Genomic DNA, 16,522 nt, shown 5'->3' with positions numbered 1-16,522 from the left:
GGCGTCACTTCCTCTGGGCGGGGTCGCGGGCCATCCCGCGCAAATTGAAAGGTCCGGATGCCGGTGCACAGCTGCGTCCCTGCGCCTCTGCCCCTTGAGTTCCCCGCAGCCACCTAGCGTGCTGCGGCCCAGGCGAGTGGGGACCGTGGGGATAGGCTTCTGAGCCCTCACAGGGCTGCCCTCCGACGGACGGCGCGGGACCTAGCCGGGAAGCGAGCGGAGCGGGCTGTTCAGAGCACGCGGTGGGTCCCCGCTGGTTCCTGCCCCTGCCCTCGGGATCCGGGGTCTGCGGGGCTGAAGGGGAGGGTCTCACGCGTTCCCGGACCCTGCAGTGGCCCCGAAGGCGGCGCGGGGCTGGGGGGCACCCCTGAAATGCGGCGGTGTATGGGCCGGGGGAGCGCGCTCGGCCTGGCCAGGGCTGCGGTTCGGCGAACCGAGGGAGGGTCCTCTCGTTCTCCTGCGCAAGCTATCAGGTCAGTTTTACAAGCAACTTCCCAGCTTCCAAATGTTTGACAAGTACATTGTTTTCTTAACGTTGTGCAGGCCAAAGGAACGTGTTTCCTGGAAAGGGCTTGTGGGCCTCCCTGCCAATCCCTGTGAAACGGGATGGAGCGGTGACATTGTGCTGTCACTACTACTTGGTGCTGCGGGCGGTCTCCTGAGGATGCTTTGTGCCTAAGGCCCCCCATCGTTCTCATTGTGCTGAAGAGGAAACATTTATTCGAGAATATTTACCTAACTTAGAAAAAAATGTAAGTTTCACGAAATGTATATACTATGTCAGTTTTCCTCAGAGAAAGAAACCTCTTTTCAGGAACGTCTGAGAGGTAGGAGACTAATTGTTTTTCCTAAACTGTGGCTAGAGGACCTCCTGTGTCCAAATTACCTGCCATATTTAAAATTTAGAATTCCCGCCTCACTCCAGGACTAGTGAATCATAGTCCCTAGGAGTGGAGTTGAGAATGTGCCAAGAATTGAAAATTGAGAACTGCTGGACTAGAGTATCACAGCTTTGATACAGGGTTTCAACAGGGTAAGTCTGACTTCTGATCCTGTACTTTCTTCCTTTCCTCCCAAACGTAATGCCTTATGGGAGAGATTTATTTTACGAAATGCTGAGCAGCTACTCAGTGTCTACTGCTTTTACTTTTTTATCAGGGGAGTTGGGGGAAGGGGCAATAGTTGCTTGGGAAAGGACTGGCAGCTACAGGTTTCCATATAGAAAGGGCTTGGGGGCTGCAACCTAGACGAAGAGGGTGGGAAGCTAAAACATTTTTCTTGAAACTATTTGCACAGCAGGCATGGTTTCACATTATTTGGGGATAGCTTTCAGAGAGTCCAGTGGAGTTGCCTCTGGATGCCACCCACCACTGCTTATAAACAACATTCATTGCTTGGAATAAAGCATTCTGATGGCAGTAAATTTCATTCCTAGAAAAGTACAGCTTTAGTTCTATAATTGTGTTTGATTATTTTATTTTTCAGTTAAAATGTTCTACAAACTGTTTTGCATGTTATTTCTTATAATGCCTGTGTAGAGGCAATGTGGTATCATAGCATACATAGTTTTATAGATTTTAACAATGCCTTTTTGGAGAGAAGACAGTCTCATACTTTTTTAGTACTTTCTGCTTGCTTTATACTGTGTTAAGGGCTTGGAGCAAACGTTATGATTCCAAGTGGGAAGGCACTTTAGAAAGAATAAACATTAAGGAACTATGAAGTGGCATTAGAGATAGTATTAGTGACTGGGGTAAATATTTTAGACTATGGAAATTGTTTGACAGGGAGGAGCCCACTTAAAATATTAAAGAGCATGATTCTCAAATATCTGAACAATAATCGTTGCTATATCAGTTTCCAAGCTCTTTTTCTTTATTTTTCCAACACTTTTGGGTAAATATATTTTGCTTTAAATTTTGCCTTTCTCTTTTCATATCATGTAGTTAACTTGGCACTATGGGGATACAAGGATTACTGCAATTTATCAAAGAAGCTTCTGAACCTATCCACATGAGGAAGTATAAAGGGCAGGTAGTAGCTGTGGATACATACTGCTGGCTTCACAAAGGAGCTGTTGCTTGTGCTGAAAAACTAGCCAAAGGTGAACCTACCGATAAGTAAGTTTGGACCTTATATTAATTCATTGCCAATTAAGAATGAGACTTATAATGCCTTTTTTTCAGAAAGGAATCATTTTTATTCAATGCCAGGTTTATCAAGACGTGAGAGTATGTGCTTTAGAATATTGCCAAATCAGGGAACATTTCCTTCTACGTTATAGTCCTAGTTTTCATTCTTTCTACTAAGCCAGAGTATTAGGACACTAATGGACAAAGACTATCTTCTTTATTCTTTATGTAAGATAAACTTTTTAACAATATTCTAAAAATCCATGGTGATTTCAGACTCCTACTTTCTTGGGTACAGACAACACATTGCTAAGCCCTATTAGCAAAACAAGGCAGTTGCTTCTAAGGGACAAGGTGTTCTGACTCCCTTTTACTTCACTTGGGGCCAAAACTAGTGACCCTGTTGACATCCAGTCATAACTCTGTGACCTCATTTGAGGCAGGACGAATGTCCTCTTTATTTTTTAAATAGAAACACTAGAAAAACAAGCAAGCATAGTTTTTGGACAGAGATTTCCCACAGGAATTTGGATACTATTATGTGTTTTCTTTTTTGCAATATATTATTTATCTCCTAGAGGAAAGGCTCACAGATCTTAGTCTGATTTACTTAAGCACAATGGACAGTAATAACCCTTTTTGTTTACAGAAGATGGAGGGAGGGGGTGGGGATGGAGAGTAACAGAGAAGTCATTATTGAAAGGTGAATGTATGTTTTGGGCTTTCAGGCCTATGGAGTTAATTTGACCAAAAGTGACCTGTTACAGTTTGTGTGGATCTGAAGGAGTCTGGGCACTTCTGCCACTCCAACTGTTACAATCATTTTTTTTTTTGCATTACGCGGGCCTCTCACTGTTGTGGCCTCTCCCGTTGCGGAGCACAGGCTCCGGATGCGCAGGCTCAGCGGCTATGGCTTACGGGGCCCAGCCGCTCCGCGGCATGTGGGATCCTCCCAGACCGGGGCACGAACGCGTGTCCCCTGCATCGGCAGGCAGACTCTCAACCACTGCGCCACCAGGGAAGCCCATGTTATAATCATTATTTGAAAGTGATTTCTTTTCCACCACTAAATTTGAGCAGTTGCGATTACAGTTGAAGACTGCAAGTTTTTCAGTGCTACCTTCAGTGTTTCTTTGAATTGTCTTCACTGGGGAGAAACTTTATCTCTAGTTCTTTGGTAATTTTTAAGGATTCTGAGATTTTTGACTAACTGGAAGAGTTGTCCAGAGTACAGGGAGTATCCTTTGTTGTCAGAGATGAACTCCACAGGACTGACCATGTTGTAGGTGTTTAGTAAATGTTTACTGAACTAGAAAGTTTCAGGACTTTCAGCAAAGTATTGTGTAATTTTTTTTCCCACTGCAACTAGTAAGTCACATTTGATAGTTTACTTTCCTTTTCTTTTTCACCTTTGGATGGGGATATTAACCAGAAAAGGTCAGAAAATTTGGATAAGCCTATGATAAACCTTTATGACCGTAATAAAGAATGATGTCGCTCTATATGTGCTGACCTGGAAAGATGTCTAAAATATATAAAGTGAGGGCACCAGGTGTCTGATGTTTATATTCTCTCTAGTAATTTTTTTTTGCCACACTGCACGGCGTGCAGGATCTTAGTTCCCTGACCAGGGATTGAACCCATGCTCCCTGCAGTGGAAGCACAGAATCCCAACCAGTGGACCGCCAGGGGAGTTCCTCTGTCTAGTTTTTAATAAAAAAAGTAAATTTCCTTTAAAATTTATTACAATTTTATGTTTGCTTTCTTCTATTTTTACTTGATACTTAATCAGTAGGTCACAATCATTGTTCTGTAGACAATGAAGGTCTATTGTCACTGGTTTACAATAAAAGGAAAAAAAGAACAATGTAGTGAATTTTCCATTAAGATGAATATATTTGATTTAGAAGATTATCTTTTAAGATTGTGTCTTTTCATATTTTTGAGTTAAAATTGATGGCAGTTGTACGTGTAGCTATTGTTTTTAAATTTTATTGACGTCTAGTTGATTTACAATGTTGTGTTTAATTTCTACTGTACAGCAAAGTAATTCAGTTATACATATATATAAATTCTTTTTCCTTATGGTTTATCCCAGTATATTGAGTATAGTTCCCTGTGCTATACAGTAGGACCTTGTTGTTTATCCATCCTATATATAATAGTTTACATCTGCTAATCCCAAACTCCCAATCCTTGCCTCCCCAGCCCCGCCTCCCCTTTGGCAATAACAAGTCTGTGCTCTATATTTGTGAGTCTGTTTTTGTTTCATAGATGTGTTCGTTCGTGTTGTATTTTAGATTCCACGTGTAAGTGATATCATATGGTATTTGTCTTTCTCTTTTTGACTTACTTCACTTAGTATGATAATCTCTAGGTCCATCCATGTTGCTGCAAATGGCATCGTTTCATTGCTTTTATATGTATACCACATCTTCTTTATCCATTCATTTTTCAATGGACATTTAGGTTGTTTCCATGTCTTGGCTGTTGTAAATAGTGCTGCTGTAAAAATAGGCGTGCATGTATCTTTTCAAATTACAGTTTTGTCTGGGTATATGCCCAGGAGTGGGATTGTTGGATCATATGGCAACTCTATTTTTAGCTTTTTAAGGAACCTCCCTCCATACTGTTTTCTATAGTGGCTGCACCAATTTATATTCCCACCAACAGTGTAAGAGGATTCCCTTTTCTCCACACTTTCCCCAGCATTTATTACTTGTAGACTTTTTAATGATGGCCATTCTGTGGTGTGAGGTGGTACCTCACTGTCTCACTGTTGTTTTGATTTGCATTTCGCTAATAATTAGTGATGATGAGCATCTTTTCATGTGCCTATTAGGCATCTGTATGTCTTCTTTGGAGAAATGTCTATGTAGGTCTTCTGCCCATTTTTTGATTGGGTTGTTTGGGTTTTTTTGGTAATTGAACTGTAGGAGCTGTTTGTATATTTTGGAAATTAAGCCCTTTTCAGTCACATCATTTGCAAATATTTTCTCCCAGTCCATAGGTTGTCTTTTTGTTTTGTTTATTGTTTCCTTTTCTGTGCAAAAGCTTGTAAGTTTGATTAGGTCCCATTTATTTATTTTTGCTTTTATTTCTATTGCCTTGGGAGCCTGACCTAAGAAAGCATTGGTATGATTTATGTCAGAGAATGTTTTGTCTATGTTCTCTTCCAGGAGTTTTATGGTGTCTTGTCTTATATTAGTCTTTAAGCCATTTTGAGTTTATTTTTGTGTATGGTGTGAGGCTGTGTTCTAGCTTCATTGATTTACATGCAGCTGTCCAACTTTCCCAACATCACTTGCTGAAGAGACTGTCTTTTCCCCATTGTATATTCTTGCCTCCTTTGTTGAAGATTAATTGTCCATAGGTGTGTGGGTTTATTTTTGGGATCTCTATTCGGTTCCATTAATCTGTATGTCTGTTTTTGTGCCAATACCATGCTGTTTTGATTACTATAGCTTTGTAGTATTGTCTGAAGTCTGGGCGGGTTATGCCTCCTGCTTTGTTCTTTTTTCTCAGGATTGATTTGGCAATTCTGGGTCTTCTATGGTTCCATATAAATTTTAGGATTATTTGTTCTAGTTCTATGAAAATGTCTTGGGTATTTTGATGGGTGTGGCATTAAATCTGTAGATTGCTTTGGGTCATATGGCCATTTTAACAATATTAATTCTTCCAATCCAAGAACATGGGATATCTTTTCATTTCTTCAATTTCCTTTATTAATGTTTTGTAGTTCCCAGCATATAAGTCTTTCACCTCCTTGGTGAGGTTTATTCCTAAGTATTTTAAAAGGGATTGTTTGTTTATATTCCCTTTCTGCTATTTCATTGTTAGTGTAAAGAAACGCAACAGATTTCTGTATGTTAACCTTGTATCCCGCTACCTTGCTGAATTCATTTATCAGTTCTAGTAGTTTTTATATGACAACTTTACGGTTTTCTATGTATGGTATCATGTCTTCCTTACCAATCTGAATACCTTTTATTTCTTTTTTATTGTCTGATTGCTGTGGAAAAGACTTCTAATACTATGTTGAAGAGAAGTGGTGAGAGCGGACATCGTTGTCTTGTTCCAGATTTTAGCAGGAAGGCTTTGAGCTTTCACCATTGAGTATTATATTGGCTGTGGGTTTGTCATAAATAGTTTTTATTATGTTGAGATATGTTCCCTCTCTACCCACTTTCATAAGGGTTTTTATCATGAATGGATGTTGAATTTTGTCAAATGTTTTTTCTGTATCTGTTGAGATGATCATCACATGGTTTTTGTCTTTTGTTGATGTGGTGTATCACAGTGATGATTTGCATATGTTGAGCCATCCATGTGACCCTGGAATGAATCTACGTGGAGCTATTGTTAACTCTCTTGCCAGAATAAAAATTGAAATGCAATACCTGATTCTTGTTTGCATCCTGGACTAGGGAAAAAAATTGTAGCGGTGCTGTGCTGGAGTCAATTTTTATGAGCTGGCTATACACCATCTCCTCCCAGTTCAGCATTTAGTGAGCCCATATTGGTAGTTTATCCACCACTGTAGAATATTCATGTCAGGGATTGACAAATGCTACATATTAGGTACCACTTTCTCTAGAACTTGTTAAACATTTAGCAGGTCACCACTGGTTATAACAATACTGGGACAATCAGACAAATTTTAATGTAGACTGTATATTAGATGGTATTTTGTGGCTGTTAAGTTTCTTGGATATGATAATGGTGTTGTTGGAGAAATCAGGTATTTTTTCTACTATTCTTTCAACTTTTCAATAGATTTGAAATTTCTCAAAGCAAAAAAAAAAAAGAAAATGGGGTAAAAAGGCTAGATATAGAATCACACAATGTCAGAACTGAAAGGGATGTCAAAGCCTTTTAATCTACACATTAGGAAAGCAAATATCCCATAGCCCATTAGGATCCAAGTCTAAATTAGAGTTTACATTTCCTGTGAAAACATTTGCTTAAAAACAGAAACCTCTTTTCATAATATGTCTCATTTGGTTTTAAAAATAGCAAAAGTATTACCTAAAGATGCAAAGCATTTAATTATTTTCTTCATTTTCATAGGTATGTAGGATTTTGTATGAAATTTGTAAATATGTTACTATCTCATGGGATCAAGCCTATCCTGGTATTTGATGGATGTACTTTACCTTCTAAAAAGGAAGTGGAGAGGTCTAGAAGAGAGTAAGTTAATTCTTTAACTTTTTAAGATCTGAGATTGTGGTCTGTATAATACGAATTTCTTTTTATTTTAGTTTGTTGAGGCTTATTTTAATCTCTAGTACATGAACAGATTTCCTTAGATGTTCCATGTGTGCTAGAAAGGAATATGTGTTCTTCAGTTATTGAGTGGATGGTTTTATGTCTGTCCAGTAAATCAAGCTTATTGGTTGTAATGTTCAAATCTTCCATATCCTTATTGGGTTTTTTAATGTTTTTTTTTTGTTTGTTTTTTATGTGTGTCTACTTAATTCATCAATTACTGAGAAAAGTACATTAAAATTTCACTATGATAGCAGAATTGTCAATTACCTTGTAGTTCTGTCTGATTTTTTTTGCTTTGTTTATTTTGAAGCTATTTTATTGGTTGCATTCAAGTTTAGAATTTGTTATATTTTTGTGGCAAATTGAAGCAATATGCAGTGACTCTTTTAGTCTCTATGTTTTTTTGTTCTAAAGTCTATCCTGTCTGATGTTTGTATAGCAGTAACAATTTTCTTTTGTATGTTCCTAATGTCTTTTTCTGTTTATTTTCAGTTTTACTATGTCATTGGTTTTAAGTTTGTCTTCTATAAAGAACACATCACTGTAATTTTTTTATCCATTCTGTCAATCTTTGTCATTTTTTTTTTTTTTTGCGGTATGCGGGCCTCTCACTGCTGTGGCCTCTCCCATTGCGGAGCACAGGCTCCGGACGCACAGGCTCAGCGGCCATGGCTCACGGGCCTAGCCGCTCCGCGGCATGTGGGATCCTCCTGGACTGGGGCACGAACCCGTGTCCCCTGCATTGGCAGGCAGACTCTCAACCACTGCGCCACCAGGGAAGCCCAATCTTTGTCATTTTTAAAACTGGAGAGTTTTATTCTTTTTACATTGATCATTAATTACTAATCTATAGCTCCTACCTTGCTTAACTTCTGGGTTGATTGTTTTTCCACCTTATTGTTGTCTCTTGTTTCTAGTTGAAAAGTGATGTACTCTATTTCTGTTCTTTCAGTAGTTATAATTGAAATTTTGTCATTCATATTTAACTCAACAGAATCTAGTATTTTTATAACAGACCTTAGAAAGAATTTCTGTATTTTTTTTTTAAAGAATTTCTATATTTTATTGAAGCACCTATTCTGCCACTTTTCATCTGTTCTTGTTTTTACCCTGTGTTAGTTTTTAGGTCCAGGAGTCATTGTGCTGTACAGGAAAGAGCACTGGGCTTAGTTGTTAAAGGTAGTATGAGTTAGCCCCAAACAGAAGTAAACCTCACTGAGTGATCATTTTGTGAGAGTGCTGCTTGCCTAGTTTTGCCATCTCTGGGCTTAGAATCAAATTAGAGAGGGCTCTTCAGGTCTAGGTTTTTCAATCTAGCTGTATTTAGTGGGCTCTGATTCTTAAAGTCAGAACTTTATAAAGTTTATAAAAGGATTAACTGAGACTGTCTGCACCCACATTCTAGTAGGAATAATACACAGTTTATTAAAAATACTTTTAATAAAAAGTTAGTTCCAGGTTACTTCTTAAAGGATTGGTGACAACCCTAAACCAGTGTGGCTAAGAGACTAGTCCATGCCATATCCCACCTGGGTGTCCCCCATCCTGTTCTTAATTCTAATTACAGAGTTATTTCCTCTTGCTAACTTCAAGAAAGGCTAAAAAATGTTTCAGCTGTCTGTCTCTGACCTGAGTACTCTTTCTGACTTATCTCTGTAGGATCAGCCACTGTAGTGGTGGGAGGGGCATTTAAAATCCTTTTCTACAAAGTCTCCTCATCTCTGGAGCTCAGTTTAAAAGTGAACTTGGAAATTTGTGTGTATGTGTATATGCACGTTTACTTAAAAGGTAAACCTCATGAGTTCATACTGATACTTCAATTCAAATTCAAGACTACAGGGTTTTTTTTTACTTAATTTTTTCTGTATGGTGTCCGTTGCTCCTTTCTTTCCTACTAAGAATCCTCGTTTTCAAGGATACAAGGATAATAAAGTTAGAATATCTTATAATAACTCATTTATTTTACCCCACATTATACTCAACAATAGATTCAGAATAAAATACGAATACTACCACTACCAATATGATTGTTGAAAACTGTTACAGTTTCTTTTTCTTTCCTTTGCATGTGCACTCTCTCCCCCCATTTCAAACATAGTGGTACTACATTGTCAAGGCACATAACTACTGCTCTCTCCCTAAACAGGGAGAGAGCAGTAGTTATTTAGTCTTGCGTCTACAAATCACGATATAGCTGATGGCTATTAATAGTCCTTATATCAATGTCTCTCATGTTTTTTTGGTTTTTCCATAGTTTGTCCTCTAGTATTAATAGATTCCACAGAGAAACTCACAGGAAACAGTATACTTCAAGTTCTTAGTATGTTGATAAAGTTGCACCCTTTACACTGGAAAGTTAGTTTTAATGGTGTAAAAGCCTTGACTTACATTTTCTTAAGTGTCTTCATTACTCCATTTTCTTTTGACATGAAACATTGCTATGGGAAAGTCTGATGATAAGCTTGTGTGTATAGGCACTATAAATCCTTGTTCTTTTTGTCTAGAAGCCCCAAAGATCTGGGTTAATGTTCTCAAGGATTGGATGTGCACTTTCAAATGAGTCAAACATTTTTTATTCTAGGAAAAATTCTTGAATTATAGTTTTATTGTAATTTTTTGATTCCTTCTCTCACCTTTTTTTTTTATCTTGCAGAAGAAGACAAGCCAATCTTCTTAAGGGAAAGCATCTTCTCCGTGAGGGGAAGGTCTCAGAAGCCAGAGAATGTTTCACCCGTTCTATCAACATCACACACGCTATGGCCCACAACGTAATTAAGGTGAGCTAAATAAGAAATTAAGCCAAAGTAACAAATTACTGTGTTCATTTAGCTAGTTATAAGTTGTTTGTTGAGTTGTTTGTTAAAGGAAGTAAAGGGAGGAAAATTATTCTAGGCCTAACCTTCAGGAAAGCTGGGTGTCAGAGGAAGAAGGAACAGTATCTGTAGGTAGAAGAGAGGAGTCCAACAGTTTCCAAGGGAGAAATGCTAAGGAATAAGTGAAGCTCTCCCTTTTTAGATGTGTCACTTACATAGATAGATGTGCTCCGCAGAGATGCAAGGAATAAATTCCTGGAGGTTCAATCCCACCCCACTCTCATAGTCTTCGACAGTTACTGTAACCTTCACTCATGAATGACTGTCAGAGATCTGTTGAAGTAGCCTGGCCAACTCAGGATCTCTACAGACTTCTAGTCTACTTGATCTGCTTCTTAGAAGCTTATTTCCTTATTACCTATTACCATAAATCTTAGTTTCAGCATGCCCAAAATCATAGCCCACACTTCCCCCTTTTCAGGTCTGTGTTCAAACTGCTTGGTAAACAAATGGGAAGATAGTGATTAAATTCTGTTGTTTCATCAGTACAGTGTCAGACTAGTGTCCTGTGATAAGAGAACCTGGGGAAACGCATGACTTGTGTTCTTTTTAGAGCATAATCATTCTTAAGATGGTAGCTTTCTATAATTTGAAATAATTAAGCTTTATAGCTTGTATTTGCCCCCAAATGTACAGCAATATTTCTTTTTCCCTAATTTATATATTGATTTTTAAAAAAGATTTCTTAGTGGCTGTATGATTAGTTCAATATATATAGCACTAAAAGCAGAAAAACTTAACTTCAGAGGAAATGATTTTCAAAAATAGTATTAGCAAGTATTCAATACATGTTGAGGCTGGTAATAAAATGGGTTTGATATAGGGAGTTGTTCAGTGCTTTGCAGATGCTGTTCTTTAGATTGACCAATCCTTTCGCATAGGCTGCTCGGTCTCAGGGAGTAGATTGTCTTGTGGCTCCATATGAAGCAGATGCACAGTTGGCCTATCTTAACAAGGCTGGTATTGTACAAGCTGTAATTACAGAAGACTCTGATCTCCTCGCTTTTGGCTGTAAAAAGGTACCTAACTACAACTACTCCATACTATTTTTCTGTGTGGATGGAAATAGTGTAAATCAGGAGCTAAAGTTTTTTATCCTATTTAATACCTGCAACTAATATTTACTTACAGTTGTTAATAATTGTTTTATTAAAATGAAAAGAAAGGTTTTGCTGCTTGACATTTGTGTAATCTGGACGATTTTTCAGAGTAAGCCCTTACAGTTAGAGGGTTTTGTTTTCTCCAAATTCTTTAGTGGAAAGTGGTCTTATTTTTTAATAATGGTAACTTATATGCTTTATATTTTTCAATTAGGTTAGGTAAATAAGCTAACTTATCTACTAATGAGATGTTATGCAGTTATTTAGAATTATGTATAAAACTATTTAATGGAAAATTTTATTATATTAAGATACAAAACTATAGGGTGATTTCATTTTCATTAATATCTATATTATTTATATTATCTATTTATTTCATAGATGAAGAAGGATCTGTGAAAAGGTTAATGCTGGGTAACAGTGATAGATGAGGCATTTGGGGCAACTTCTGTTTTCTTCTTCCTGAGTTTCTGTGTTTTCCAAATTTTCTACAATGGACATGTATTACTGTAAGACTAAGCAAAAGGGTTACTTTAATATGTAAAAGCAGAAGGTAAGGAGAAAATGCTTTTTGTATAAATTGCTGTAATAGGTTATCATGTCAAAAAGGGCCTTCTTTATACCAGAGTCAAGACAATTGAGTTCTGGCGTATGACCTTGTCTAGCCATAGCCTATGCTTCAATTTAACTTATTTGCAAATATCACAGTAATTAACTGGTCTACCTGTCTCTCTTCTCAGTTATGATAAAGAACAAGAAAGACTTCTTAGAAATACTGCAATGTCTTAGATGATGAAAAATAAAAATGGCTCTTTCAGGTGTTAACAGTTTCCATTCCTCTTGAAGGTTATTTTAAAAATGGACCAGTTTGGAAATGGACTAGAAGTTGATCAGGCTCGGCTAGGAATGTGCAAACAGCTTGGGGATGTGTTCACAGAAGAGAAGTTCCGTTATATGTGCATTCTTTCAGGCTGTGACTATCTCTCATCGCTGCGTGGGATTGGATTAGCCAAGGCCTGCAAAGTACTAAGACTAGCCAACAATCCAGATATTTTAAAGGTAAGAGTGATTTACCAAGTGTCATATTCAGTTTCTGAAGCAGTTCTTAAATAATAGATGAACTGCTCAGAATATGGATCTTAAATATTCTATTATATCCATATCCAATATGGTGTCATTGAAAGGAGAAAATGACTAAAACACTAGAACTTTGGTTTTGGCAATGGATGAACCATGTTTTCAGCAACTGACAAAAAACAAGTAGTAATTTTTTAAAATGAAGACTAATATAAAAAAACTTAAGGATAAGATATTCTAGGGTAGAATTAATGTTAAAATGTAGTCTTTTGATTTCTGTACTGTTATTCTGTAGTAGTGGTTCTCAAACTATTTGGTCTCAGGATCCCTTTACACTCTTAAAATCTCTTTGTGGCAATTATTTTTCTTTATATGGGTTATAGCTATTGATATTTACTGAGTCAGAAATTGAAACAGAAGGAACTTCCCTGGTGGCGCAGTGGTTAAGAATCTGCCTGACAATGCAGAGGGCACAGGTTCAATCCCTGGTCCAGGAAGATCCCACATGCTGCAAAGCAACCAAGCCCGTGCACCACAACTACTGAAGCCTGCGCACCCTAGAGCCTGCGTGCCGCAACTATTGAAGCCCGCCTGCTCCAGGACCTGCGTGCCGCAACTACGGAAGCCCGCGTGCCTAGAACCCATGCTCTGCAACAAGAGAAACCACCACAATGAGAAGCCTGTGCACTGCAATGAAGAGTAGCCCCCACTCGCTGCGACTAGAGAGAAAAGCCTGCCCACAGCAATGAAGACCCAATGCAGCCAAAAAAAAAAGAAATTGAAACAGAAAAATCAAAATGTTTATTAATTCACTTAAAATTAACAATAATTAATTCATTACATTTTAACATACGTATCATATTTTTATGAAAAGTAGTTATCTTCTAAAACAAGTGAAAGTTATGAGAGGAATTGCACATTTATGTAAATCTCTTTAATGTGGCTTAATAGAGTACAACTGGGTTCTTGTATTACTTCCTCATATAATATGATGTGGTATCATGTGTCATGTATTTTCTAGAAAACTCTGAGACCCCATACATCGCTGCTCTATAATTTCTCTGATGTCTTTACCTTAAAAAATTAAACATACATTAAAGAAGCTTATTCCTACCCCACCCCCCCTTAAGTAGTTCTCTTAAGCCCTTAGAGTTTGCAAAGCAGAATTTCCATTTTTTGTCTCCAAGGGTACAAGATGTGAGTCCTCAGGACTAAGGGTGGTGTACTAGAATAGACAGGTCTCAAGGTTGGGAGATGGTGGCAGATTTTGGAATACAGCAACATGCACTAATTAGCCTGTGACTACAGGATGACTTCAGTTCTCTGGGTCTTCTCTTCTTTGTCTCTGAGTTTGATATAAAGGATTTAAAACCCCTTCCAGCTTTAATCATCCATGACTCTAACAGGAATTAGAATGTTGACTTCATTTTTAAAATATGATCTATGAATATTTGGTTTTTTTTTAATTCTTAGGTTTCGTGTGTTGTTTGTTTTTTGTTTTCTAGATGAAACGGACTTTGAGGGTGAAGAATGTATCCTAAAGTTATACCTAGGAATGTAAATTTGATGTGTAACTGAATTTTTCATTCTTTGGATTAATAATAGAACAAACAAAGAAAATACTGTTATAGAGACTTAGAATTTTAAGTCATGACATGGTTGGTTTACTGGTAGAGGTTTTTAATGTAGATAAAAGCAATTGATTTCTCTATCCCTCCTCATCCTTCTCTAATATAAAGTGATAGGTGTTGGGAATAATGCATTCCCTCTTCTTTATCTGCAGATAACTCATAAATATTTTTACATTCATTATTAGGTTATCAAGAAAATTGGACATTATCTCAAGATGAATATAACAGTACCAGAAGATTACATCAAAGGCTTTATTCGGGCCAATAATACCTTCCTCTATCAGCTCGTTTTTGATCCCATCAAAAGGAAACTCATCCCTTTGAATGCCTATGAAGATGACATTGATCCTGAAACACTAAGCTATGCTGGGCGGTATCCTTTCTGAAACAGAAGGGTAGAACTTCGCACTTCTTCCATATTTTTGTGGTGATTTTTTAGTGAGACATTCAGTAAAAAGTTTGCAAATTGTTTTTTGCTTTCTTTTTTTATAGTGAAATCTTTATTTTGTTAAATTTAATTACAATGCTAGCGAAAATTTAGAGTAACTTTTTGTTTAAAAACCTGAGGCTCATCCATTATAACTTGCTAACTACTTAGATTGACTTGACAGAAACATGTACAGTCAGTCACTTAAGGTACATACTCCAGAGGTGGCACTTAAGAGAACCCCTCATGGCAAGCAAGCTCAATTAACCAGGAAGAATGCTCTGAACATATGAGTATGCCAGTTGAGGATGCTCTTCCCACAGCCACTGGCCACGTACATCCAGGGTGATGTAGAGCCATGAGTCACATAGGTAGTCGCCAAGACTTTCCTCTCTGTCTCCCTTGACAGGGAATAAGTGATGCCTTGGGACTTTGCTTCAGAAAATAGCCAACTCCTGCTGTGACTAGTAAACTGTGCCTGTGGTTTCAGTAAAGCTGAATGTGGAAAGTAAGTAGGGTCCATTGAAGTCATAAACCTATGACAATAGAACACACTTTTCTGTCTTATTACAGTATCATTTGTTTGGTTGTTAATAAAAGCATTTTTCCTTAATCTTACCAACCTAGATATGTTGATGATTCTATAGCTCTTCAAATAGCACTTGGAAATAAAGATATAAATACTTTCGAACAGATTGATGACTACAATCCAGACACTGCCGTGGTAACATATTAAAGACTTCTTTCTAAAAGAGCACATTTTAATTATGTCTCGGGAACTGTGACTAGAGGCAAATCTTCATTTAGTAAACATCTTTTAAGCATTTCTATATCCAGGCATTATGCAGGGTGTAGATTGAAAACAACTCGATGTTAGAGAAAATATGTATATTGGTTAATTTCCTTAAATTAAAAAGTGACCACAAAATGTATTATCAAACCTTTACACTTGAACATTTCATTTGAATATACCAAATGTTTGATGACCTTTTTTCATCTCACCCCATTCAGCCTCTGGCAAGACCAAACCTAGAAATACCTCCCTTGGGGAGTAAAAACTGATTTTTCGCTCATTCACAATTTAGCAAATACTTACTGAGCACCCCTGCTATGTGTCTCTGAGCCCTTTCCTGTTTTCTTCTACTTTTTCCCAATTGTATGTATGTATCTCTTATGATACACTCTCCCACCATTCTCTCTTTTCTGTTCATATTTCCATTCAGACTCTGTTCTCGTTTATGTTCAGATTTACTCCTTAAGTAAGTTCTTATGACTCTAATTATCTCATTTATGCAGAGAACTCGCACATCTTTAACCCAATCTCTAGTCTGTATACCAATCACATAATTCTAAAAGTCTCCTGAATCTACATAAATGCTTTCCTATAATCTATCCACAGTCAAAAGCAAACTCTATTTCTTATCAGCTTTCCTTAATATTTTTTCTTATGTATAACTGATTCACTTTGTTATAAAGCAGAAACTAACACACCATTGTAAAGTAATTATACCCCAATAAAGATGTTAAAAAAAATAATAATAATAACATTTTTTCTTTTCAGCACTTGTTACTCCATAAATTATGTCTCTATTATTTATTTTCTGATTCTTCCCGGTAGAGTGTAATCTTCATAAAGGCAGGGTTTTGTGATATTCACTGCCGTATTATATTTACCGTGTTTTTTGTTGAATGAATGAATGTCAGTTACATGATCTCTTTCATTCAGACTAGAAGACTTGGAATTTAATTTTTTTTAAGTGAAGTATTGTTGACTTACAATATTATACAGTTGACCCTTGAACAATGTGGCTTTGAACTGCACACATCCACTTACAAAAGGGTATTTTTCAATAGCAAATACTACAGTACTACACGGTCCTTGGTTGGCTGAATCCGCAGATGCAGGAGAACTGTGGATATGGAGGGCTGACTATAAATTATACTCAGATTAACTGTATTGTTCGAGGGTCAACTGTATTAGTTTCAGGTGTACAACATAGTAATTTGA

General features: G+C 37.3%; 1 protein-coding gene across 2 annotated transcripts in view; it reads left to right on the top strand.

The window, feature by feature from the left end:
• Positions 1-1,959: 1,959 nt before the first annotated feature.
• Positions 1,960-16,522, top strand: part of EXO1 (exonuclease 1) — a gene marked incomplete at both ends in the record, with an annotated part of 36,850 nt that continues 22,287 nt past the window's right edge. For both annotated transcript variants that reach the window (XM_082672143.1, XM_082672142.1), the window contains 7 exons: positions 1,960-2,120; positions 7,206-7,325; positions 10,060-10,183; positions 11,161-11,298; positions 12,226-12,438; positions 14,273-14,460; positions 15,142-15,238. In XM_082672143.1, the coding sequence (XP_082528269.1) occupies positions 1,960-2,120; positions 7,206-7,325; positions 10,060-10,183; positions 11,161-11,298; positions 12,226-12,438; positions 14,273-14,460; positions 15,142-15,238 (1,041 nt within the window). The remainder of the gene's footprint in view (positions 2,121-7,205; positions 7,326-10,059; positions 10,184-11,160; positions 11,299-12,225; positions 12,439-14,272; positions 14,461-15,141; positions 15,239-16,522) is intronic.

Source organism: Grampus griseus, assembly GCF_964374135.1.
Source record: "Grampus griseus genome assembly, chromosome: 1".
Lineage (NCBI taxonomy): Eukaryota > Metazoa > Chordata > Mammalia > Artiodactyla > Delphinidae > Grampus > Grampus griseus.
This window is presented reverse-complemented; position numbering and strand designations above follow the sequence as displayed.